The sequence below is a fragment of the Sphaerodactylus townsendi genome, linkage group LG01 (genome assembly GCF_021028975.2).
Source record: "Sphaerodactylus townsendi isolate TG3544 linkage group LG01, MPM_Stown_v2.3, whole genome shotgun sequence".
NCBI classification, from domain to species: Eukaryota; Metazoa; Chordata; class Lepidosauria; order Squamata; family Sphaerodactylidae; genus Sphaerodactylus; species Sphaerodactylus townsendi.
In genome coordinates, this window is record NC_059425.1 from 24,056,919 (window position 1) to 24,083,762 (window position 26,844).

Below are 26,844 nucleotides of genomic sequence, written 5' to 3' on the forward strand. Positions count from 1 at the left end.
ACCCCCTGGCGAGTCTAGTTCGGAGTTTTGGGCTGCAGTGTCATCAATACGCTGATGACACCCAGCTCTTGTTCACAATGGAGGGCAGCCCGACCTCGGCCCCTGATGCTCTCCAGCGTTGTCTTGATGCTGTGGCTGGTTGGTTGAGTGCAAGTCGGCTGAAGCTGAATCCCACTAAGACGGAGGTCCTGTGGCTGGGCCGGGGGGAATGTCCAGTGGCCTTTGGCCTGCCTACCCTTCTTGGCGAGACGTTAAAATTAACTTTGTCTGCCAAGAGCCTGGGGGTGACTCTGGATCCATCTTTATCATTGGTGGTCCAGGTCACCCAGACAGCCCAGGCAGCTTTTTACCATCTGCGGCAGGCACGACAACTGGCCCCGTATCTCTCCCGTTCTGATCTGGCCACTGTGATCCATGCCACGGTCACCTCTAGATTAGACTACTGTAACTTGCTCTACGCGGGCTTACCTTTGGCCATGATCCGGAAACTGAAACTCGTACAGAATGCGGCAGCCAGACTCCTTTCTGGAGCAACAGCAAGGGACCGGATTACTCCGGTCCTATACCAACTGCACTGGCCGATCAAGTACCTGGGTCATGTTTAAAGTTTTGGTTTTGACCTTTAAAGCCATTCGCGGCCTTGGCCCTGCATATCTAAGGGACCGTCTCTCCCTATATCGCCCTTCTAGGCCCCTCCGTTCATCGGAGGTGGACCTACTGGTGATCCCTGGCCCCAAGGTGATCCGGCTGGCCTCTACAAGGGCCAGGGCTTTTACGGCTCTGGCCCCTACCTGGTGGAACAGGCTTCCAGGTGAGATCAGGGCCCTGCGGGATTTACAAAGTTTCCGCAGGGCCTGTAAAACGGACCTGTTCCGCCAGGCGTTTGGCCAGCCGGGATGTCAACTCCGCCATAAGAACATCTGGCCTCCCGTGGGTTCATAAAAAGGGGAATAGAATAGCTGAAGCCATCTCTAGTCTAATATTTTATGTATTTTAATTAACTTATATATATGATGCTTTAACTTTTTATTTTGTTGGAAACTGCCCTGAGCCTTCGGGGAGGGCGGTATACAAATACAATTAATTAATTAATTAATTAAACAATATTAGTGGTAGTTAGGACTGCCAGCTCCATCCTCGTCACCATCGCTGCACTATATCCTTGTCACCAGTGGGGAACGGGAGTAGGGTTGCCAGCTCTAGGTTGGAAAACTCCTGGAGATTTGGGAATGGAGTCCAGGGATCTCAATGGGGTGGGATGTCATAGCATCCACCCTCCAAAGCAACCATTTTCTCTAGGTGAATAGATCTCTAGATCTCTATAGATCTCTACAGACAAACTGACATAGACATAGGAATCCCCAGGTCCCACTTGGAGGCTGAAGGCCTTCCACACACCATTAGGAATTGTTATCTGCGGATACGTGCGGTCACAATGATATGTTGAAGAGATGGACAGTTCGCCCCTCCCACTGCCCACACTAATCTATGCAAATTAACTGTGTTGCATGTAAACTGTAGTTGAGCTGTTAGTGCCAGATTATTGCCTTTCTACAAGTTGCAGTAGTTACCATAAACAGGCATATACAGAGGTATTATTGACTTGAATGAGAGATGAGATCTAACTCACATTGAAGTTTTGTATTGAATTTAGTTGCCAAACTAGGATTATTTGAAGAACATTTGAACACTTCTTTCCAGTCAAATTCATAGTAAAAGATATGTGGATAATAACAGTGCAACTCTTAAGAGTTACACATTTTAAACTCAATCAGTTTAGAAGGCTGTAATCCCTTTAGAATGGCACTCATGTACTTTACAGGAATGCTATATGGATACTACGGAAATGAAGAGAACTGAGCACTGTGTTTACATAAATGCTATAAATCACATTTGTAATAAAATATAAATAATTATATATGAGAATGCTTAAATAAAACAGAAGAATCTACACCCATACAGAATGAGATAGTGGAACCTGTATATCTATTATATGTCTATAACTATATCTATATGTATACAGATATATAAAATCTGAGCCCTGCGGGGAAAGGGCGGAATATAAATTAAATACATTAATAATACTACTAACAACAACAACAATAATAATAATGGAAACTTATCTATCTCTCCGATCTTTCCCAAAACCTGACTACACTTGCCTGGCACTACTATTGCCAATAAAATTTATTTGAACGCTGTCTGAACCCAGACAAATTGCCATATTGCCCGCGCTCTAGTCCTGGCAAACTCTTGCGCGCCAAATGGTCTTTCGGTCAAGCTCTCGCGACGATCTCGCGAACTGAAGCCACCGAAGTCCCTTCCCCTTGCCAGCAGCCGGCGTTTGACGTCACGACGTACGCTCGTCCGACCTGGAGTCGACTGCGGCAGTAGGGACGGCGAGTGCAGCCATGGCGGGCGAGCCAGTTCTCGCGAGAGCGGAGGCCAGGTCGCGCGATAGTTGGCCGAGGGGGGGGGGCCGCGGCCGCAGCCGCCGGAGGAGCCAAAGAGGGAGGGGAGAGAGGCCGGGCGTGATGGCGGCCGAGAGGGGCCGGTGGCGGCGGCTGGGGCAGAGGAGGGGGCGGCGAGAGATGCGGCAGCAGCAGCAGCAGCCGAGGGTGGAGCGGCGCTGCAGGGCGGGGCGAGCTTGGAGCGGCAGGTGGTGCTGCTGAAAGAGCCTCGGAGGCAGCCGGAGGGCCAGGCCGGGCGCCATGAGCCAGGGCAGCGGAAGCGGTGGCGGGGAGCCTGAGGCCAAGGCCCTCCACACCAAGCGGCTCTACCGGTGAGTAAGGGAAGCCCGCTGAGCAGGGTCGTAGGAGCAGGACGTGCAGAGGAAGCCGGAAGGTGACATGGCCCCGGAACCTGTGTAGATCTATTCCCCCAGTCATTCCCCCAGGTAGGGCATTCCGCATTCAAGGAGGGCTTCCGACCCCCAGATTCTCTCTAGCCAGGTAAAGGTCTCAAGGGCAAGAAGATGCACCTTCAATTTTTACCTTCCTTCAGCACCTGGGATGGAGATCTATGGGGTACAGCCCGCCAGTTCTCCCCCTTTTCGTTTCCCCTGACCAAAGTAAATGGTGATGAAGCACGCGCACGCCGATTAAAAATGGGCATTTTCTCACTTCCTCGTAACATTTGTTCTGCCCCATAAAAGGGATCTCTGATACAAAGAGAGCCATGGCTCTCTACCCCACCACTCCATCACTTTATTTCTATTGTTCATACTCTACTTTGCTCCCCCAAAGCACCTTATATTGTTTTCTTTTCCACAGTATTTTCCTTACAACAACCCACTGAGGTAGGTTACATGGAGTGTGACTGAACCAAGGTCACACAGCAAGCTTTGTGGCAGAGTGTGAATTTGAACCTAGGTCACTTGGGTCCTAGGTTGATACTCTAAATTGCTGCACAACATGTTGGAAAAGGTCCATCAATTTCTGTCTGTCTTCCCCCCCCCCCCCCCCAATTTTATAGGATTCTTTCTCACTTCCTTTTGGCAACTCATCTTTCCTTCTCCTGCCATTGGTTTATTTGTCCCTATGTCCTTAATAGAGCATTATAGAACACACAACTTGTATTTTGTGGGCCATCTGTTATTTGGCTGAGGTATATAGTAGGAGCCAAAGAGGATAGGAAAAGGTAGAGTGTGATAGCATCAGAAATGAACATAAGGGGTGTTAGCCTATGCAGTAGCCTTTTATTTATGTACTTCATTTATACCCTGCCTTTCTCCCCTGAACAGTTTTCTTCTCTCCTCTTTTTTATCCTCAAAACAACCTTGTAAGGTAGGTTCGCCTGTGCGACTGGCCCAAGGTCATTTAGCTTCCACAGCAGATTGGGGTTTGGAACCTGGGTCTTCCAGATCCTAGTTCAATACTCTAACCACTTAACCATGTTGTTCTTTTGCCCACTTCTGCACAACACTCCATCTGAGTTTGTGAAGAATTGGTCTCCAGTCTACGAAAGTTTATCCTGCAGTAAAATTGTTAATCTTTAAGGTGCTGCAGGAAGGCTTTCATGACCAGATTCAACCGGTTGTTGTGGGTTTTGCAGGCTGTGTGGCTGTGGTCTGGTAGTTTTTGCTCCTAGCATTTCATCTGCATCTCAAGACTGACATCTTCAGAGGCATGTCATGGGAAGATGTGTTTCAAGACATTTCAGCAGCCCCCCCCCCCCCCTTCCACTTAATAGAGATTTGGTTCTTTCCTTCCTGACACTTTCACAGAACTTCACTGGGATTAGGTGTTTGCCAGTGATCTTGTAGGTGAGATGCTTTCCTATGGGGGGGAAGTTGACTTTTTCCCAAGGTCATCTGCTAAGGCTATAACTGTTCTTGTTGTTGAACCGTGGACTGAAACAAGCTGGATGACATGGGCTCAGACCTGAAACTAGAGTAGTCCTCCTGGAAGCAATAAAGATGACAAAATTCTTGTAATTGGTTTTCGTCCCTGGAGCTTGGCATGCATCTCCATTTCTGGGTCTTTTAATAGACTACAACATCTAATTTGTTTCTCCCCAATGAGTAAGCTGAGTACCAGACATCAGAATGCACCAGTCAGGCTCAAATGCAACCACCCCGAAGCTGCATTGCTGTCAAGTGGGGTGGTAATTCCAAATGGTGAAGGCTGTTTGTTGTTGCTGTTCTGTTGGAACAAATCTGTGTATACCCGGGCACAGAACTAATAGTGATTAGCCCACTGCCTCATATTTTCCCTGCGCATGTTTTGAGGGTACTGTATGTATATGATATCCTTAACCTCCTACCCCACCTGCCTGAGCAAAGGAATTTGCCTATTCCCAGTAGCCTTGCTTGTAGTATTCCTTGTCTTGCTGTCAGTCAGACCTCTGAGGGGAATACTGGGCATGCAGCCCCTGTGTCTGCCTGCCAGCTGTTCAGTGGAAACTCAGCAACTTTACCCTGTGATTCTCTGCTTTGCCTATGTCTGGCCTATGAAGCATCTTGATTGCAGAAGGCTCTTCCTAAAGCTGCATACCTGAAAGGCACTTAGTTTGAGCATGCTGGCTCTTAACACTTTTTGCACATCGTACTTGGCATTTGTGCGTCTGTATGGCAGAACAGGGATTCTAATGCATCTTAGTGGTGGCAAGTTCAAAACCTGGTTGGTGGTTGCCAAGAATGTGGTGTTCTTATAATGAATTGCAGTCTTCTGTCTGTGGTGCCAAGATGCCTTTGGTTTCCATTGATAAGAGTGTGAGCTTCTGGTATCTCCTTTGGCCATCATTTAAAGGCGCAGTTCAGAGGAAACGAAGGAGCAATCAGCACTATAGTGACTAGATCAAACTGTGCAGTCAGGATTTGGATTCTAGTAGTTGGAGATACGGTCTTTGTTCCTTAGAGACTGACGGTTCAGTTTATGAAATTAAGTTCCAGACAGCTCGTTGTTGACATTCCTCCCTTGTACCAAAAATCCCTTGTATTAAAACCCAAAAGCCCATTAATAGCTTCAGGGCTAAGACGTTATTGTGTCAGATCTGTTTGTGCCTTAAAGCCCCTTGTCAGGTGCTGCATTTTCAACTGTCTGCATACAGCAGCAGAGCTGGAGATGGTGAATATGCTGGGTCATTGCTCACTGGGACTAGTAGTGCTCGGAGATGTCTGAGATGTCTCAACGGTGTTCACAGACAGGAGCCTTGCCTGGCTCTTATCCTGCCATAGCTATAGAGAGTGATTCATTCAATATAATTAGCTTGGGGTGTTTCACTGCAGCACGCTAGAATCCCTCATTTCTGGAGACAGGCGTGGTTGTCTTGGATTACTGAATTTTTTTTGGGGGGGGGGAGGTGACTCGTTATGAATCTCGTTACGTACGTTCGGACATGCCTTTGACAGCCAGGTATAGGAGTCATCAACTGAACAGAGAATCCCCGTGTACTTCCCAAAACAGCATCTTCCTGATCTTAATGTCTTCTGCCTTTCTGTTTGTGTGTTGTCGTAGAGCTGTGGTAGAAGCAGTGCATAGATTGGATCTCATTCTTGGAAACAAGGCAGCTTATCAAGAAGTATTTAAACCGGAGAACATCAGCCTGAGAAACAAGTAAGCGTATTGTGATTTTCCCTGGTCTCCTGGTACAGAAATGGAAATCTAAGGCCACCTTGGTGAGGAGGCCACACAGTTCCTCCAGCACTGGACCCTGCTTGTTAGAACATAAGAAAGAGCCTGCTGGATCAGACCAGAGTCCATCTAATCCAGCACTCTGCTACTCGCAGTGGCCCACATAAGAACATAAGAACTAGCCTGCTGGATCAGACCAGAGTCCATCTAGTCCAGCATTCTGCTACTCGCAGTGGCCCACCAGGTGCCTTTGGGAGCTCACATGCAGGATGTGAAAGCAATGGCCTTCTGCTGCTGCTGCTGCTCCTGAGCACCTGGTCTGCTAAGGCATTTGCAATCTGAGATCAAGGAGGATCAAGATTGGTAGCCATAGATTGACTTCTCCTCCATAAATCTGTCCAAGCCCTTTTTAAAGCTATCCAGGTTAGTGGCCATCACCACCTCCTGTGGCAGCATATTCCAAACACCAATCACACGTTGCGTGAAGAAGTGTTTCCTTTTATTAGTCCTAATTCTTCCCCCCAGCATTTTCAATGTATGCCCCCTGGTTCTAGTATTGTGAGAAAGAGAGAAAAATTTCAACCAGGTGCCTTTGGGAGCTCACATGCAGGATGTGAAAGCAGAATGGCCTGCTGCTGCTGCTCCCGAGCACCTGGTCTGCTAAGGCATTTGCAATCTGAGATCAAGGAGGATCAAGATTGGTAGCCATAGATCAGGGGTCGGGAACCTTTTCCCCTCAAAGAGCCATTTGGCTCCACCCCCCCTCACCCCCCCCCACTCGCTGGCACGCCCCCCCTCCGCTCCCCTGCCAACTCGCTCGCTCGCGCCCCCCCTCCGCCCTCTCACACACACACACTCGCCTGCAGGGCAGGCGTAGATAGGCCCGGCGGCTCGGCCTTGCCGGCTGCCAGGCGAGTGATGCGCCCGCCCTGCTCCTCGCAGGGCGGGTGAAGAGGTGCCCGGCGGCTCGGCCGGGCCGGCCACCGGGGGAACGATGCGCCCGCCCTGCTCCTTGCAGGGCAGGTGAAGAGGGGCCCCGCGGCTCGGCTGATGGAGCCGCAGAACAGCGGCGGAAGAGCCGCATGCGGCTCGCGAGCCGCGGGTTCCCGACCCCTGCCATAGATCGACTTCTCCATAAATCTGTCCAAGCCTCTTTTAAAGCTATCCAGGTTAGTGGCCATCACCACCTCCTGTGGCAGCATATCCCAAACACCAATCACACGTTACGTAAAGAAGTGTTTCCTTTTATTTCCCCCCAGTATTTCCCCCCAGCATTTTCAATGTATGCCCCCTGGTTCTAGTATTGTGAGAAAGAGAGAAACATTTCTCTCTGTCAACATTTTCTACCCCATGCATAATTTTAAAGACTTCAATCATATCCCCCCACAGACATCTCCTCTCCAAACTAAAGAGTCCCAAATGCTGCAGCCTCTCCTCATAAGGAAGGTGCTCCAAACCCTCAATCATCCTCGTTGCCCTTCTCTGCACTTTTTCTATCTCTTCGATATCCTTTTTGAGATATGGCGACCAGAACTGAACACAGTACTCCAAGTGGGGTCGTACTACTGCTTTATATAAGGGCATGATAATCTTTGCAGTTTTATTCTCAATTCCTTTCCTAATGATCCCCAGCATAGAGTTTGCCTTTTTCACAGCTGCCATGCTTTGAGTTGACATTCCCATGGAACTATCAACTACGATGCCCAAATCCCTTTCCTGGTCTGGTTCTCATGATACAGCAAGCCAGAGTGGCTCTTTCATGCAGAATGAGAATCAGGAGTAGCTTACAAATGTACGTAAAAAAGGCATTAGCCCACAATACACTTTTCTTGGCTCACGAATTTCTCCCCTCAAATGTATTTTCACATCGCCCAGTATCTTCCCAGCAAGCAAATGCTTGGTACTCATGGTGCTGGCTAGGATACATGCCTTCTTACTATGTTTGAGTTCAGTAGCACCTGAAAGACCAGCAAGATTTCATAGAATCATAGAGTTGGAAGGGACTGTAAGGTATAAGTTTTCCAGAGTATAAGCGTTCTAATGGAAGGAGCTTTGACTTTCAAAAACTTATCCCGCAACCGTGATACAGTGTTCAGAGCAGTGGCCTCTGATCTGTAGAACTGGGCTTGTTTCCCCACTCCTACACATGAAGCCTACTGGGTGACCTTGGGCTAGTCGCAGTTTGTTCAGAACTCTCTCAGCCCCACCCTCACAAGGTATCTGTTGTGGGAAGAGGAAATAGAAGAGTTTATAAACTTTTTCAAAAGCTTCTCTACCTGAGCTCTTGGGACCAGGTCCTCCTAGGTGACCAGGCAAGCCTAACAAAATCAGAACCATAGGATTTGATTTGGACAATGTTGGGACTGATAGTGAACTGCATATTTTCAATCAGATCCGCGAAAGACTGAGGGATCTGGAACATCATCGTTTCTATCCAACAAAGACGGCTGTATGCTCTCCCCGCTCCCTCGGAATACAACCAAGTTACAGAGCAAGAGCTAAATATCTCTCATCTCTGTTATCCATTAACCAACTCTGTGCATTCATGCTAGCACACCTCAATATTTTCCCATCAGCGGAAACCTCAGGGAGATACCTCCAGATCCCTAAACATCAGAGACTGTGCCGTTGCGGATGTGGATCTATAGAAACCATAACTCATATTCTTCTGGAATGCTGTCTTCACAGTAACCTGCGCATGATTTTAATTCACCCTCTGCTGCTTCCAAGACTTGAGCACTCCAAGTTCCAGGCCACTCGCTTTCTGCTAAGTGACTGTAATCCATCGATCACCTTGGCAGTGGCTAAATTCTTGGAGAGCATTTTAAACACCTGTATTTAAATGTTTTAAAAGTTTTCTCCTTTAAATGGAAATAATTTATATGCCATTAAAGGTTAAAATGAAATGAAATGAATGACCAGGCAAGCCTGCATGGAGATTTTCTGGCTGCTTGAACCGTTACCATCCCTTCCTGTCCCTTTGGAAACCTTGTTTATCCCATCAAGGTTGTGTGGCAGAGATGGGTCACTTCAGACTGTGAATGTGTCCTTGCTGTGGGGGGGTTGTTTAAAGACTTCAAATGGCTCTGTTGGCTCGGTTTTAAAGTATAACGTTCCCTCCTTTTCTCCCCCATCCCAAAACAATTCCCTGCCACAGGTTACGCGAATTATGTGTGAAGCTGATGTTCTTGCACCCGGTGGATTATGGAAGGAAAGCGGAGGAATTGCTCTGGAGGAAAGTCTACTACGAGGTCATCCAGCTCATTAAAACAAATAAGAAGGCAGGTCATCAATACCTTTTGAGTCCTGAGTGATGGGTTGGTAGGGTTAACAGGTGGAATGGACTGTGGCGCAGGTGGTTAAGCTGGGTCTCTGGGCTCGGCTGCCGAGCATGCACAGAGGCCAGTGTGATCCTCTTCACAGGCAGTTCTCCTCCTTGTAGATGAGTGATTGGATTGAATACAAGCAGTATGGAAAAGGGAGAAGGCTGCAGACCTGAAAACAAAGGGGAAGGGGGATGTCCAGCAAGTAAAGAGCTGGTGCAGTGGTTAAGAGCAGGCGGATTCTAATCTGGAGATCCGGGTTTGATTCCCCACTCCTCCCCCTGAGCGGTGGGGGCTTATCTGGTGAACCAGATGTGTTTCCGCACTCCTACATCCCTGCTGGGTGACCTTGGGCTAGTCACAGTTCTTCAGAACTTTCTCAGCCCCATCTACCTCACAAGGTGTCTGTTGTTGTGGGGAGAAGAAGGGAAAGGAGCTTGTAAGCCACATTGAGTATCCTTACAGGAGAGAAAGGGTAGGATATAAATCCAAACTCTTCTTCTATTTCTGCCTGCAGAGCCCAAACAAGGCTCCCTTCACCCCTCATAGAAGGTCTTCCGGTTCTCCTTGCTTCTACTGCAACTTCCCATGCCTCCTTCCACATAAGCACCCACTGCCTCCCATGGCAGTACCTCCCGCATCCCTCAGCCTCAAGTAGCTCAAGGAAAGGCTAAAACATCCTTTCTTTTCACTCTGGTCTGATTCTGACTGAGCGGATCTGTGTGTGTTTGAGCTGTTTCAGTTCAGACTGCAGGCAAATACATCAATGATACAGTGCCCCTCTGTGCAAAAAGCATTATTTGCCTTTGGAAAACTAGAATGTCAAGGTGATACTCTGGCTGAGTTGTCTTCTCCCAGATATGGTAGTTATGGGAGAGCATTCAGACACGTGGGTTCCTGTTTGCAGTTTGAAGTGGTCGTAGATTCTTTCTAGCTGAACCATTGTTGTGGGCTGCCCAGGACCTCTTGCTGTGGGTGACACACTTCCTTTCCTTCTCGGAAGTGCTGCATGGAGGAAAGGAAGTGATGGTTGTTCTTTGCCATTGGGCTTTTATGATAGGTGGAAGCAGCGGAAGAGTGCTGTGGGTGTCTTCTGTGCCTTCTTCATTGGAAAAGAAATATGGTAGTTTTTCCACTACAGTGTATTGACAAAGGCTTTCATGGCCAGAATTAACTGGCTGTTGTGGGTTTTCCAGGCTGTGTGTCCGTGGTCTGGTAGTTTTAGTTCCTAGCGTTTCACCCACATCTGTGACTGGCATGTCATAGTAAGGTGTGTGTGTGTTTTTTAATCTCCAAGGCACACAGTCTACACTGTGCCAAAGAGAGAAATACACCTTCCTGTAACATGCCTCTGAAGCTGCCAGCCACATATGTAGGCAAAATGTTAGGATCTAAGACCACAGCCACACAGTCTGGAAAACCCACAACAGCTGGTTGTGCCACTACACTTTGGGTTTTTGCAGGAGGAGAGAGAAACTCTCACTAGAAATGCTGGTGCTTCTTGTAAAGGCCAGGCTTAGGGGAGACACTCTACTCCTGTTTAGGGAAAACACTGGGGTCTTGTGAAGTGAATTTTTGGAGGATACAAAAAAACACACCTCTTATCTCTTTGGAAGAAAGCAATGGTTTTTCTCCTGTAAGTCTGGCTTTTGGTGGAAGCCCAGGAATTCCTGGTTGAATGAATTTAGAAGCCCTGGAGGTGGTACCATGTGGATTTGCTTCTAAGGTGGTCAGGTGAGGGACTTTGCAGTCACAGGTGCAGTGGTGAATTACTAGCACTCGGGATGTACATCAGACGTTCTGTAAGGGGGCAGTGTGGAGGGATCAAAGCAAAAATAGATTGTTGCTGAGTTAATCTGGGACTGTGCCTAGTCCTGCGGAACTATTGATTTTACTTTCTCTCTTCTTTCTCCATCCCACAGCACATTCATAGTCGCAGTACCCTGGAGTGTGCCTACCGTACTCACCTGATTGCTGGTATCGGATTTTACCAGCACCTTCTCCTCTACATTCAGTCTCACTATCAACTCGAACTCCAGTGTTGCATTGACTGGACACATGTAACAGATCCCCTGATAGGTTAGTATGCGGGTGTGGGTGTAGTTCACTGGCTCATCTCCTATGGAGCACATGCATAAGGATTTGAGCTGCTGCTGTTCCGTTTCTCTTTTTCCACCTCTTCCTTCCTGCACCAGCTTCCCAAGACCTGGGTTAACCCCCCAAATGCTGATGCTGGCCATTGTGGAATTTCAGGTGGTGTGTTGAGGAGTGGGATTTGGGATGCTGCTGCTCCTGTACCTGTGGAATTTTTGCCTTAATGAGCAGAAGGGAAAGATGATTGGGGGGTGGGGGGTGGTTCTCATTGCAGCCCCTTGGGACCATCTGGCTTTTTGTCCATGCAAGTCCCTCAGCATCAAGTTCTGTGGAGGTCTTGAGAAACTGCTGGGGAAGGATGGGAAAGGTCTGCACCCCGATTCTTTAGAACAGGGGTCTGCAACCTGCGGCTCTCCAGATGTTCATGGACTGTTCCCACCAGTCTATGGGAATTGTGGTCCATGAACATCTGGAGAGCCACAGGTTGCAGACCCCTGTGTTAGAACCACGGCCCTTTTATTGTATGTCACGTTTGACTCCTTCAGCTCTGCCAGTTGCTTAGTCTCTTTTGGGACAGGCCTTGGTCTGGATTTTGCGTGTCGTGCTTCAGGCAATGTTTAACTGGGTCTGGCCCAGGTTAAGCCCTAACGAGGCTGAATCCCACATCTCTCGAGCAAGGCATCTTCTAATATGAGGCTGCCTTCTTTCTTCGGGATACCAGGCAGGAAACATCTCCTTGGTGGCTTTGGCTCCTAAGAATGAACATATTGTGAAGTCTGCCATTTCCTGGCTCTGCCGGTAATTTGTGGACGTAGCAATTTAGCTGAATTCTTCAGACTATCTCACATGTTTGAATAAACCCAGTGCTGTTGCTAAAGCTGTACATGGCTGGAATGTGGTTAGTGATGTTTGGAATAAGAAGTATACACCAGAAGGTCTGTATGCAAATATTTTGAGTGTGATACGTTAAAAATGGCAATTCGTGAAAACTTTGTACTGAAAATGAGAAATCATTGGATGCTGATGCGGATTGCTCCCATGTTGTTTTTAATTGGGTTATTTAAGTAAACTCTTAAAAGTTCTTATTTGGCTTCAGGTTTAATGGAATGCTTTTAAATGTTGGGGTTGTTAGTTGTGTTAACTCTTCGTAGCCTTATTTAGATTGTACTGGGCTGGATCCAAAGAACATATCCCCACCCCCACCCCCCACCCCCACACACACTTGATCTCCCTACACTCCTTACCCCTGAGAGCCATGGGATCCTCAGGAGTGCTGTAGGGGATCTGTCAGAAATTATGGGAAGTGATGAAAATTTCTTTGTGAGCTGAAGTACAGATGGGCCCCTTGAATCCCACCCATTACAAGGTGCTTAGAATTCTGTATGGCTTAAATAGGGTAGAAATGTCTAATGTTGTTCCAATGGTTGGGCCTTAGCAGATGAGGACTGAGGGAGGTTGTTTTTGACTTGAAGGTGTTCTGAGCCTTCTGACTAGCAACCTGATTATTAGACATGTTCAGCAGAGGAAGTCTATCATTGCCTTGTGTCTTGTCTCCCTGAATAATGTGCGAAAATGCTGGTATCCCTGGCAACCGTTGCCGTGAGAATTGCTCTGGGTATCACTGCAGAACTGACGGAGTCCTTCAAATGACTTTCATATCAGGATTTCTTTGACATGTTAAATGCACTTGGCGTACCTAAGCTGGACAGTCTTCGTGCATTTTTTACTTCCTACAGAAGTAAAATTTATGCCCAGAAGCGGGTGGGAGAGATGTCCCTTCTGCTGATAAAGTTTCAGGCAACCGTTCCAACAGCTTCTGAGAGCAAAGTGTTTAAAAAAGAAGGCAGCTGTGGGTGGGTGTAAATTGAGTACTTTCTATACCCTTGACTGTTGTACCCATTTAATGCATCTTATGCTGTGCCCATGTTCCTGTGATCAGCCAGAACTGGCTTGTACCGCCTCTGAGAATACAGCCTCAGCAGAAACACGGCACCCTTTCCAGCATGGGAAGAGCCCTGAGTGAGAACCAGTGTGGAGTCATGGTTTAGTGTCAACTCTAATCTGGATAGCCAGCTTTGATTCCCCACTCTCGTACATGAAGCCTGCTGGTTGACCTTGGGCCAATCACAGTTCTCTCAGAGCTGTCTCAACCCCACCTGCCTCACAAGGTGTCTGTTGTGGGAAGGGAAAGTGGTTGTGAGCTGTTTTGAGACTCCTTAAAGGTAGAGAAAAGCGGAGTATAAAATCCAGTTCCTCTTTAGCTGGAAAGAGCAGATTCAGCTGCACTTCCTGTTTCTAGTTTCTAGTGTACAGGTGACTGTTTGCTCCTGCTGCAGCAGTGCAAACATTTTGTAATTGCCAGACAGCTGGTCCACCAAGGTTAGCAACACCACCTGTGGCAGCTGCTGTCCAAAGTCCTGGGTTGAAAAGGGTTTTTCCTAGGCTTGCCATTTGGTGACTTCTCTACCGCCCAGCTGTGGCTACTCCATTTTCTTCAGGCAAAACTTGTCCAGGATGAAAACTTTGATCTTTCACTCTTGAAGCAATAATCATGCCTGTGAGGCCAGCAATACAGTGAATTATTCACGGGGCCGCTTGATCAGCCCAAAGGTGCATCTGGCCCAGCATCCAGTTGCCGGCGGCACCAGGCCTCACAAACATTCATGAGCAGAGCACAAAGAATGCAGCTGTTCCTTGTTGTTGGTCCCCAGCATTTAATAGTTGGAACAAAACTGCCCCACAACACAGAGGCTCCTTTGAACAACCATCGGTGAAGCTCAGTCTGAGCTGGCTTCCTTTGCTGCATCTTGTAGTAGTGAATTGCACAATTGTCAACATTATATCATCATGTGAAGAAGCATTTCCTTTTGGTTTGTCCTGAATCTGCAAGCAGATTAACTTAATCCGTGTTTTGCGGACGAGTGAAGTCTCCCTTCTGCACTACGCATGAGTTTATGGAGTTACCGTTATGCCCTCTCTAGTTTTGGAAGAGAAGAAAACAACGTCCCCTTTCTACCCTCATAAGGTCCATTTAGGCGGCTAGGGAAAACGCACATACGAAATTACATCTTAAAAGCGATTAAAATCAACAAAAACACATCATTAAAACAATTAAGGCTAGAACTAAAATCCACACACAGAAATTGTAAAAGATTGTAGCCGTTAGATTAGTGTGAGATAAATTATCTCATTAAACTTGCAGGGCTGTGCGTACAATAAAACCTCAGGCACCAAAACTTACAGGGAGAACCTGAGAAATCTGCAGCGGGAATCAGTTTGTTGCTGATTTCTTGCATTATTTATTCTGATAGCCATGGGGGTGGAGCTGTGTAGGGCATGACACTGAAGTACCACTCCTTGGCCATGAGAGGGTCTCGGCTTCCTTAGGATTATGGCCCACAGGCCTTTTCAAGCTTCGTTTTTCCTCTCCTGAGGTCCTTGCAATAGCTGCCCTTTGTATAGTCCACTTGGGGAATCATGTAAATGTCTGTGCTTGGTCATGTGGGCAAGGGCTTGTATGGGTTGTCGTTTGGGAAGGCTTGGATCTTGCATATGGCTGCTGAAGCCAGCTTGGTGTCTTCATCGTGTGGCTCATCTGAGTTGTTTAATTATGTCTGGCCTAGGCTGCAAGAAACCTGTATCTGCGTCGGACAAGGAGATGGAGTGGGCTCAGATGGCCTGCCACCGGTGTCTGGTTTATCTGGGAGATTTAGGTGAGAACTGGTATAGAGTAAATATTTAACATGTCCTGTTTCTCATCCAGAATTTTAAGGGATGAGTACCCTTCTGGCCCTTGCAATTTATGACTGACTTGTAGGGAAAAGGAGAAGCAGACTGCCCAGGTAGTTGATCAGAGAATGGCTTGGGCTAATCCACCCTCTCTTGGAGACTCTCCAAGGCCTTAACCTCTTCAAGGTGTATTTGGGTTTTGGCAGCCTGGGTTGACCCAACAGAGTGGGACCGTTCTCATGCTGTGTTTAGATGTTATTAGGGATTTTAATGCAGCATTTGTTTCTTTAAACTTGTTAGCTACCTAAGTAAGCAAATTTACTCAGCTCAGTGAGTAGGAGTTCATAATTTCACTTTTCCAGCAAGCCTACCAAGAGGGTTTGCCACACTGTGCCGATTGACCAATTCCAGGTCTCTAGGTGAATCATAATGCTCTGACATGGGTGTTCTTTTCAGCACGGTATCAGAATGAACTGGCAGGCGTGGACACAGAATTGCTGGCCGAGAGGTTTTACTATCAAGCCCTTTCAGTTGCGCCGCAGATTGGTAAGTGCATAGTCCAACTTCTCTGCCTGAAATATTATTTATTGTAACTTGTGATGGAGTTGTGCTGTAGATCTAGCAGCATCACACCTACAAGTTAAAAAGGTCTTTGATCTCCGGATGGGGAAACTACAAAGGCCATGGAAACTCACCGAGGGCAGGAAGCTAGCCAAAAGGGGAGCTTCAAAGACTTTGGGACCGCATGGCAGGAAGGGAAGTTTTCCTGGAGAGTAAAGGACAAAGGGCTAAGCTAAGAGAAGCACCTCTTGGCAAGAGGTCCCAACCATAAGAATGTACTCAGCTGAGAAATCTCTGTAACAACATTTATGTTTCATTTCTTTGATTTCTGTTTTTTCAATAAATCTTTGAGAACGCAGCTGTCTGGAGTCATTGGAGGGAAAAGAACCCGGGATTGGGGTGAGATAAGCGTGGCTCTCCCAAGCTTGATCTCTGCCTCAGTCATCATATGGTGTCATATAACTCTAGGGACGTTATGCGGAGGTGGTAGTAAGGAGACTGATTTGTAGTGTCTTTGGAAGTGTGAAGTGTCGGAGTACGAGGAGTATGATGTAAGTGGAAAGAGACAGGAAATCCCTGGGCATTCAAGAGGCTGCTTGGGTTTAGGGGGTGGGTAACAGAGCTGTAAGGGAGTGATGAACTTTGTTGGGGGTGAGATATTGGAGTGTTGATGGGTTTGCATTTAGGGAAAGGGGATTGCTTTACAAGTTTGAACTGAAACTTTCACTCTCTAGGAGAAAGCAGTTTCTAGACATTCTATCAAAGCTGTTTTTCTTTCTTTTTTCCCCCCTTCCTTTCTTTGAACATCTTCAGTCCTGCTTTATGGCCTGAGAACTGCTTAAATCTGTTTAGAAAAGAATCCTCTAAACAAATTCACGAGCAGTGGTTGCAGCAAAGGGTGCCAGGATTAACAGGCAGAATTTCCTGCCTTGCCCTTCCTTTCTCCCCACTCTTTGTCATTGTCTGCCACGCTGCCTGTCTGGCACAGGAAGTAGTCACGTCTCTCTTTTTTTTTTGAGATGCGAGATTGGTAATTAGTGACCAACCCAGATGGGCTTCCATTCTAGCCCCTAGCCTAGCACATCTTCTTATCCCAAGGACCTCACTCAGCTTTTTGTGCACCTCACCTGCTTTCCTGTCTAAGTTGGCTGCAGCCAAAGCGCCTCTTCCATCCCCTCCTCTGCAGCATGGACAGCCCCAGAGGCTTTTGAGTCTTTAAGCATTGTGGTTGCTTAAACTCCTGTTCAGGACCCCAAAGCTCTCTCTCTCTTTGTGTGTGTGTGTGAGAGAGAGAGAGTGTGTCACCAGCTGGTTACATAATAAGAAGAGGAGCCTGCCACTGCTTCTTGTTTTGTTCACTCTGGATAGGAGGGGGTTAAAGCTCCCATTACCCCTGCCTCTGATAAGGTAAGAGCGAGTCAGAGTATCCAAGCCCACATTCCTGGCCTGTCATCCATTGCAGAATTATGTCCCTGTTAGACATGAGCTGTTGGGACCCCAATGGAGCAGACCTGGAGTATATCAGGATTTCTGAAGCTGAGTAAGGTGTGGACCAGGTGTAAACAGACAGTACATATATTTGATAAATAATGAGTTGGCTCCATGACCTTCACATTCATCAGCCCTGTTTCCATAAGGTCTAGATTTACTCAGACCTCACAAGCCTAATACTCCAGCACCGAGCTCCTTGGGTCTGCCATGCTGCTTGTCTGCTCTTAGAAGTCCTACCTCTCAGCTGCACCCAAGTGCCTCATCTTCTTTGCCAGGGAAAGGCCCCCTCACTGCACTGGCTCCCTCCCGTCCTTGCTAGCCCCTTGCTTCCACCTTGAAACCCCCCCCCCATTTCTAAAATACCATATTCTGTGCTTTGCAGGTTGGTTGTAGTGCTTTGCATCACCAGATGCCACGTTTTGTTTAAATATCTGAACTACTACAGGTAGCATCACCCTCACTTTGCCTTATTTTTTTAGGGATGCCCTTTAATCAGCTGGGGACACTGGCTGGGAGTAAATACTACAATGTGGAAGCTACCTACTGCTACCTGCGCTGGTGAGTATTTCCCACAGAGCTCACTGGGGAAGGAGAACGTGTTTATGTTCGCTGTCTGCCTGCGGCTGTTGCTCATGGGCCTCAAAACTGTTTTCTTTGTGCAACATTGCTGGTTATTTTCCAGCTGCGTGTCCTGCCGTTGGGGGCAACAATCACTGGAATGCTGCTCAGGTGGTTGCTGAACCTGACCAATCTGGACGATGGCCTCTCGGTCACCAGAACACAGAAATACTATACCTCAGCTACAGCAACAAAGACTGAAACTTACAACTAGCATAAGCAGCAAGCAGCAGAAGCATTTAATGCATGCATGAAGAGCCAAGCACCCCCAACATGCAGATAAACAACAGATCTCACACAAAAGCACAGATGCACATAGCGTCCAATTCTGAACGTCGTCCAAGATGAGCCCCCTGGTTCTTTTTGCTTGTTTGGCTGTCTTGCTGCATCATGTGAAAATTGTCCATGTGCTTGAAAACGTGCGGTCAGTGAAATTATAGAAAGTGAAGGGGTGGTTTAAAAGATCATCATGCCCTGCGGAACTTTACATCCTTCTTTTGGGATGTGTCATGGGAAAGAAGCAAGTGCACACACATTTGTTTAGATTTCCCTTTAGCTTGTGAGGTGCAGCTTTTCTGACTTAAAAGAAAATGGAGTGCCAGACCTGTGAGAAATTAACAGGGTTTTTTTTGTGGAACTCTGTGCCTGTTCAGTATCCAGTCAGAAGTGTCCTTTGAAGGAGCTTACGGGAACCTCAAACGCCTTTATGACAAGGCCGCCAAAATGTATCACCAGCTGAAGAAATGCGAAACCAGGAAATTGTCACCGAGCAAAAAGAGGTAAGAGTTGTTCAGGATGAAACCTGAAATTATCAAAACCGAAGAACATTTTAGGCGTTGGTTGGCGCCTGCAATGGAAGCTAAAAATTCCCTAATACTTGTTCACATGGCCAGCTGCCTGGATTTGGACCTCCAGATCCTTTTATCTGACAAACCCTCTACTACTGTCCCTACAGCTTTGCTAAACATCAGTTGAATTGTACGTAATCAAAACTTTGTCCACATTTTCACTTGCACAGAGGAACTTTTTCATCTTGTAAGAAACAGATTATGCAGTGCATGTTTGAGAGCCAGTGTGGTGTAGTGGTTAAGAGCAGGTGGATTTTAATCTGGAGAACCGGGTTTGATTCCCCACTCCTCCACCTGAGTGGCAGAGGCTTATCTGGTGAACCAGATGTGTTTCCGCACTTCTATATTCCTGCTAGGTGACCTTGGGCTAATCACAGTTCTCTCAGGACTCTCTCAGCCCCACCCATCTCACAAGATGTTTGTTGTGGGCAGAGGAAGGGAAAGGAGCTTGTAGGCCACCTTGAGTCTCCTTACAGGAGAGAAAGGTGGGGTATAAATCCAAACTACTACTCCTCGTTCTTCTCCTTCCTGGGTTTTCTAATTCTCTGTCTGCATTTCCTGGAACTCTAACCCTAACCCTTTTCTACTAAACGGCCCTCCTTTATTACTGAGCCTGCTGTCTTTGAGTGACAGTTTTCAGCCCCGTGACCAGGAGAACAGAACACAATATAAAAGCTGGTCATCGGGGATGTAAACAAAACTGGATTTCTACCCTGAAATGTTCTGTAGTGAGACACAGGGATCAGTGAATGAGCAGCCCACAATGAACAAGCCATGTCTCTAAGAACATCTAGCAGTTGCTTGTTTTGTGTGGATTATTCTATCCTATAATATCCTGGATCTTGAGCCTGTTTTTAGAAGAAGAAGAAGAGTTTGGATTTATATCCCCCCTTTCTCTCCTGCAGAAGACTCAAAGGGGCTCACAATCTCCTTGCCCTTCCCCCCTCACAACAAACACCCTGTGAGGTAGGTGGGGCTGAGAGAGCTCTGAGAAGCTGTGACTAGCCCAAGGTCACCCAGCTGGCGTGTGTGGGAGTGTACAGGCTAATCTGAATTCCCCAGAGAAGCCTCCACAGCTCAGGCGGCAGAGCTGGGAATCAAACCCGGTTCCTCCAGACTAGATACATGAGCTCTTAACCTCCTACACCACTGCTGCTCCTTTTACTTTTGTAATATACTGCATGAGAGAGCTGATATTTGGGGTGCATCCATTCCTGGTAGCAACCTTATTCTGGTATGCCAACACATTTCCCTGTCCTCTTAGCTGCTATAATGAAGCCTCATGTTGACATTTTACAGATAGGAATGAGCCCAGGGGGTCCTTCAGCTCGTCGCTCCCTCTCCCTTTTCCCCTGAAATGCAGCTCAGTAATTGGATGCTTCTCCTTCCCTGACAATAGCAGATTGTCATTCTGTCTGAACTAGGATGGATTGGGATATTAAAACGTCTTTTTAATTACTACTGTACGAGGACGGCTGCTGTAATTGCTTTCTTTTCTGCTTCTTTCTGATTTATGCAAGATGTGCTAATTGGTTTGACCCCTTCTGTTTGGAACGTTTGGGGTTTTTTGTTGAACGTAGCTTGTGAACCTGTGTTTAAACACGGAATTATTTTTTTTTAAAGCCCAAGGCAATACTGCAAAGGCTACTTAGCTCAGACTTGGCTAGTGGCGATGACAAACAGAGTGACCCCTGCTTGTATCGGTTGCCACTGGCTGGGTCCAAGCCAGGTGCCTTTTTAAGCACTGCTGGTGCTCCACTGAGCTTGCTCCTGGGTACCAGAGACCCTTCAAGGCCACAGTTCATCAGGAAGTTAAAGGGACAGTCTGCTGCTTGGAAGGGTGGCAGCAGTCAGGTAGGGACAGATCTTCATTTCATGCCACCATCTGATTCTTAGGGCAGAATGGCTTGCTGCATGTCCTCTGTGTTTGCTGCTGTGACAGCAACTTGGCCACAAAAAGGAGTGTGAGGGACTCACATACTACTAAATACTACTAAACAGCAAGGGGCACAAGCCTTTTAAAAAGCATCAGGCTTCTTTGGTTGCGTAAGATGATGTTTTGTGAAATTTCAGGGGAAGGGCAGGTGGCATACGGTTGGGGCTCTTTTTTTTTGGTTGTGCATGGCACTTTGTCATCTACAACCATGATGCCTCTTCCCTGGCTTCTGCCTTTACAGCCCAACTGTTTCTCCTCTCCTGTTTTCATGCCTCTTTCATGTGATCCAGCCACTCAACCCAGGAGGCACCTGCTAACTGTTCCCCATGCGTTCCTCTCCCCCATAGGTGCAAAGATATTAAAAGGTTACTGGTGAGCTTCATGTACCTCCACAGCCTCCTGCAGCCGAAGAGCAGGTAAGAACTTGGAATTATGTATAAACCTTAGTATAACATGGTACTGAAACCTGTTGCTTTTCCATCTGGAAAATGCCTAACGGAGTCTGGGTTGTCTTTTCATGAGGGAGAACTTCTTACCCCTCCGTTCTGTGTTTTGGTTGTGTTTATTGGGTGCCATGGGCGTTTGAATGGGTCCTCTCGTCACTATGTGGGGTGTAGTTTTGGGTTCTACTTGATGCCACGTACTGTACAAAGTTCTGTGCTCCCAGTTTGAACATGGTGGCTTATTGGACTTGCCATGTGTATCTGAAAGTCTGTAGACTCCCTGAGTCCCAGCCACGCTTCACTGATGAGTGGCAGACACTGCCCATGTGATCTCTGTTTAAAATAGCTGATTCCTGGGGTCACATGACCAGTAGTTGAGGTATTCACAACCAGGTGGTGTGGGGGGGGGGGAGGGAAGGGTTCTTCAGCTATTTTTCCCGTGACTCATGTAATAACTGCTTGCCATATTAAGGAATTTTTCTGCCTCTTCTCCTTCTGCACCTCAACACTTAGCTCCGTGGACTCAGAGCTGACGTCTCTCTGCCAGTCGGTCCTGGAGGATTTCAACCTCTGTCTGTTCTATTTGCCCTCTTCACCCAACCTGAGCTCTGCCAACGACGACGAAGAGGAGTGCGAGAACGGCTACTCCTTCCTGCCAGACCTCCTTATCTTCCGTATGGTCATCATCTGCCTGATGAGTGTCCACAGCCTCAAGAGGGCAGGTAACCAGCATGTCACTGCAATGCATGCTTCCCGGGCGCCAGATTAGCAAGACTTCTACTGGGGTGCTGTTTGCAAGTCGCCTAAGGGCTTGTCTGTATCTATGGTCAGTTTATTACAAGCTGGAACGGGTCCAGAGGAGGGCGACCAAAATGGTAAAAGGTCTGGAATCCAGGCCCTATGAAGAGAACTTAGGGAGCTCAGGATGTTTAGTCTGGAAAAGCGACGGTTAAGGGGGGACATGATAGCTATGCTTAAATATTTGAAGGGATGCCATGTCGAAGAGGGAGCAAGCTTGTTTTCTTCTGCCTCAAAGACTAGGACACGGAGTAATTGATTCAAGGTGCAGGGGAAGAGATTTCATCTAAACATTAGAAAGAACTTTCTGACTGTCTGGGCTGTTTGACAGTGGAATTCACTGCCTCGGAGGGTGGTGGAGTCTCCTTCTTTGGAGGTTTTTAAACAGAGGCTGGATGAACATATGTCAGGAGTGCTTTGATTGTGTGTTCCTGCGTGGCAGGGGGTGGGACTTGATGGCCCTTGTGGTCTCTTCCAGCTTTATGATTCTATGGGTTGGCACTTCTGAAACCCTTCAGAGAACATAATCGAGGGGATGGGATTGGCCTTGTGCCACTGCATTGTGGGGGGAGGAATCTCAGACTGAAACTGTCAGAATCCTCCTGGTGTATCTGGGCATTCGTGGGAAGCCGTCTTTTCATGAGGGAGAACTTCTTACCCCTCTGTCCTGTGTTTTGGTTGTGTTTATTGGGTGCCATGGGCGTTTGAAAGGGTCCTCTCGTCACTATGCGGGGTGTAGTTTTGGGTTCTACTTGATGCCATGTACTGTACAAAGTTCTGTGCTCCCAGTTTAAACAGCTGTCTAGCCCAATTGTTGTCTCCTTTCTCTGGCAACTGGTTGGGTACTGTGTGAACCAGGATGCTTAAAGTCGACCACTAATCTGATCCAGCAGGGAGGTTGTTATGACAGCTAGTCTTCAAACGCTTGGGAGAGGTCTTTCCCAACACCTGTTGCCTGAGATCTTTTAACTGCAGGTGCCAAGAACTGAACCTAGCAATAAATTTGGTATGCGAAGCAGGCTTTCTCTCGCTGAGTCACAGCTGTTTTCAAAGGTGGCTTGTCTTCTCCCCAGGATGGAAGCTATTTATAAATAGGACTGTAATAACTGGTGGGTGGTGTACACATTTCTGTATACAGTGAGTCCAGATATTCATGCAACTGAAAGATTGGGGTTTCTAGATTTCTTTAGACAATGGCTATGATAATCTCTGAATCCTGATCATATGGCAAACCTTAAGAAACTGGATTTTGCAATGAACATGGATGCGTATGCTGTGAAGTTGGAGGCCACCCTAGTGAGGAGCCTGGTGCTTTCCCTTCCTGCCTTTGGTCTCAATGGCATCTTTAGTCTGCTGCCGTGTCTCTTCCACACCCCCTTGTCTCTCTTTGCAGGCTCCAAGCAGTACAGCGCAGCTATCGCTTTCACGCTGGCCCTCTTCTCGCACCTCATCAACCACGTCAACATTCGCCTGCAGGCAGAGCTGGAAGAAGGCGAGAACCCAGTTCCAGCCTTTCAGAATGATGGCGCAGGTAAGGGCAGGGATGTTCCCCATGAGGATTTTTCAGCTCCCTTCTGGTTCAGTCAGCAGCCCTTCCTCACCAGGTTTTCTGGCTCAGCTGTTCAACGAGCCACGTTGAATAAGAGCTTTTGTGACCAGGTGCAGGAGGTCGGCGGCAGCCTTTCTGGTCCAGTTGTTCAGCTTTCCCAAGCGCTGTAGCATGCTGTGCAAACAAAACCCTTCTTTCTCTTTTTTAAAAATACATTTATGTAATAAATTGCACACACCTCTTGATCTCAGGGTGTCAGTTTCCCCGTTCAGACAATAACTCCCTTGATGGGTTCAAGGATTTTATTGAAGACTTGAGAAAGGCAGCAAAAGACAGTTCTGGTGAAAAGGTGCCAAAGCAGTTGATAATATGTTGCAGCGAATCCCCACCCCCCATATGTAAATCAAAACAATTAGAGAAAGTCCAGCCTGAAAACCCGTCCCAGCCTCTGAGCTCCAAGCCCAGGGAAACAGATAAGCAGTACCTGCAAAGCTAAAGTTCACCCCATTTATTTCCCCCTCCCAGCAATGGCTTCCTGACACAGGGACAGTTTGCTGGCACATCTACTCTGCAGACTTAGACTGGTTTAAGTCAATCTCTCCCATCGTGGAGTGGTAGTTATCAGTGGAAGAAGGTATCTTTGAGTAAGTGCTCATCCCGCTCCTGTATAGGTCCTGTCCTTCCAAATAGGGTTGAAGGATCCCTGACAGCATTATGAGCATCTAACCAGCCTGCAGCTTCCGAGATTCTTTACAGGAAGCCAGGACAGTTAGTGGTATAAAGAAGATGCAGTTTGGTACTACCGATATGTTCAATCAGGAGCATATTTGTGGCCAGCCTCACTGGCTTGCCTTCATTTCATGTTTTTTTTCTGAGGTCAGGTTATCCTTTAAGGGAGATGTGAGAGCTGTGTTTTCTGATTCTTTGGTTTGAGAGCCAGTGTGATCCAGTGCTTAAGAGCAGCTGACTCTAATCTGGTGAACCAGGTTTCTTTCCCCACTCCTCTATATGAAGCCTGATGGGTGACCTTGGGCCAGTCATAGTTCTCTCAAAACTCTCTTGGCCCCACCTACCTCACAAGTGCCTGTTGTGGAGAGAAGGGAATGTGATCGTAAGTTGCTTTGAGACGTCTTTCAAAAGGTAGAGAAAAGCTGGGTATAAAAACCTACCGTGGCATAGTGGTTAAGAGCACGTGTACTCTAATCTGGAGGAACTGGGTTTGATTCCCCGCTCTGCCACCTGAGCTGCGGAGGCTTATCTGAGGAATTCAGATTAGCCTGTACACTCCAGCACACGCCACCTGGGTGACCTTGGGCTAGTCACAGTTTCTCAGAGCTCTCTCAGCCCCACCTACCTCACAGGGTGTTTGTTGTGAGGAGGGAAGGGAAAGGAGTTTGTAAGCCCTTTGAGTCTTCTTGCAGGAGAGAAAGGGGGGTGATATAAATCCAACTCTTCTTCTTGACTGACTTTATCTTCTCCTGTGTACCACTGAGAGAAAAGTTTTAGATGTGTCCTTCCTGTTCTTTTTTTAAAGCGACATTAAGCTTCTTAGTTATGGGTAAAAGCTTTTGCAACAGGGTGGAAGAAGGCAACAGGATTGCTTCAGTTTATTTAGAATAACCTTAGAGGTCACCGTAGCAGCCTCTTGTTGCTTTGAAACTCTCCCATAAGGTTCCACAGCTGCAAGACCGGGAGGTTGCCTTGGCCAGTGCAGGTTTTAAACATCTCCCTGTAGGATTTTGTGTAACAGTGGAGAAGGAGCTAAGCTCCTTTAAGTCATCAAGTGCTATTGATCTAACAGAAGAGGATTATAAAAGCCCAGCACAAGATTACTTAGAGCAGAAGTTGGCTTCTTTTTAATCAAGTCTTAGCTTATAGCTTCTTAGCCTTCTTGGCAGCAGCCCGACCTTAAAGGCTCAAGTATCCAGGCTTTACAGAAACCTAAAACCTTGCCTATCCATGCCTTCACATGGTTTGTAATAAAAGAAAGCTTTCTAGCATCTGATCAGTGGAACAAGTTTGTTACGTTGGTGTTCTTCAAGCTTTTTCAGCTGTGTGCACCAAAAGATTTTTAAAAAACGAACATTATACGAAACAAAGTAATCCAAATTCTCTGCCAAATCTGAATTTTGTGACTGGTATCAGTTAAGCAGATTTGCATGTTCTTTGCATAAAACCCTGTATTTTAAAACTATTTTACTAATGTGGCAAGACAAAGAATAGCAAGGGACTCCCTCCAGTCATTCATCTGCCGCTGAAGTAAGATTTGAAGGAATCAACTGGCTGTTGTGGGTTTTCCAGCCTGTGTGGCCGTGGTCCAGTAGTTTTAGCTCCTAGCGTTTTGCCTGCATCTACGGCTGACATCTTCAGAGGTATGTGTTTCTCTCTGTGGCACAGTGTAGACTGTTCTGTGTAGTTGCGTATCTGTGTTGTCTACATCCCAGGTGGGAGGGGGAGAAGGTGCATTTGCTATGTCTGGATAGAGTTCATTTGCAGATGCATTTGTGTTTGTCCTGGTGATTTGAATGTGTGTGCTTGATCTCAGAAACTGGAGTGAGGTGAGCTGGTGGAGTGCAGGGAGGGACAGAGTTTATAATGTCTGGTGGATTGTTAAACGGTGTTTGAAAAATCCTTTGGTCTTTGTGTTTTTAGTACTGGTAGCCAGGTTTTGTTGATCTTCAGACTCCCTTTTTGTTGAAACTGTCTTGGTGTTTGTGAATGCTCTAACCCAAGCTGGGCATAGGACACAGAAATTGTTAACAACTCTAACCGCTACTACATCCCACTACACAAGGAAGCCATTGAAATCCACAAACACAAAGAGACCCAGCGTGGTGTAATGGTTAAGAGCAGGTGGATTCTAATCTGAAGGACCGCGTTTGAATCCCCACTCCTCCATCTGAGCGGTGGACTCTTATCTGGTGAACTGAATTTGTTTTCCTGGTCCTCCACATAAAGCCTGCTGGGTGACCTTGGGCTAGTTGTGTTCTTTGGAACTCTCTCAACCTCACCTATCTCACAAGGCCTCTGTTGTGAGGAGAGGAAGGCAAAGGAGTTTGTATGTTGCTTTGAGTCTCCTTAAAGGAGAGAGAGAGAGGGTATATAAATCCAAACTCGTGTTCTTCAAGACTGTTTCAACAAAAGGAAGAGCATCTCCAGAAAATGAATAAAACCTGGCTACCGGTACTAAAAAATACCAAGACCAAATACCAGGGGCTTTTCAAACACCATTTAGCATTCCACTAGATACTGCAAACTCCTTCCCTTTCCTCCACCACCTCATCTCACTTTGGTTTCTGAGATGAGTCACACACATTTAAACCACCAGAACACATGCCAGTGGGCCTTCTTGCCCTCCCACCTGGGAGCTGGATAAAACA

At 47.1% G+C, this 26,844-nt stretch overlaps 1 protein-coding gene across 1 annotated transcript in view; it reads left to right on the top strand.

Moving 5' to 3' along the window:
• The first annotated feature begins 2,505 nt into the window (after positions 1-2,505).
• Positions 2,506-26,844, top strand: part of SMG5 (SMG5 nonsense mediated mRNA decay factor) — a 40,378-nt gene continuing 16,039 nt past the window's right edge. Inside the window, exons 1-11 of the mRNA XM_048513949.1 lie at positions 2,506-2,782; positions 5,958-6,056; positions 9,232-9,355; positions 11,320-11,476; positions 15,115-15,204; positions 15,677-15,766; positions 17,752-17,830; positions 18,544-18,669; positions 21,022-21,090; positions 21,631-21,839; positions 23,309-23,446. Of these exons, the coding sequence (XP_048369906.1) occupies positions 2,712-2,782; positions 5,958-6,056; positions 9,232-9,355; positions 11,320-11,476; positions 15,115-15,204; positions 15,677-15,766; positions 17,752-17,830; positions 18,544-18,669; positions 21,022-21,090; positions 21,631-21,839; positions 23,309-23,446 (1,252 nt within the window). The 5' untranslated portion in view covers positions 2,506-2,711. The remainder of the gene's footprint in view (positions 2,783-5,957; positions 6,057-9,231; positions 9,356-11,319; positions 11,477-15,114; positions 15,205-15,676; positions 15,767-17,751; positions 17,831-18,543; positions 18,670-21,021; positions 21,091-21,630; positions 21,840-23,308; positions 23,447-26,844) is intronic.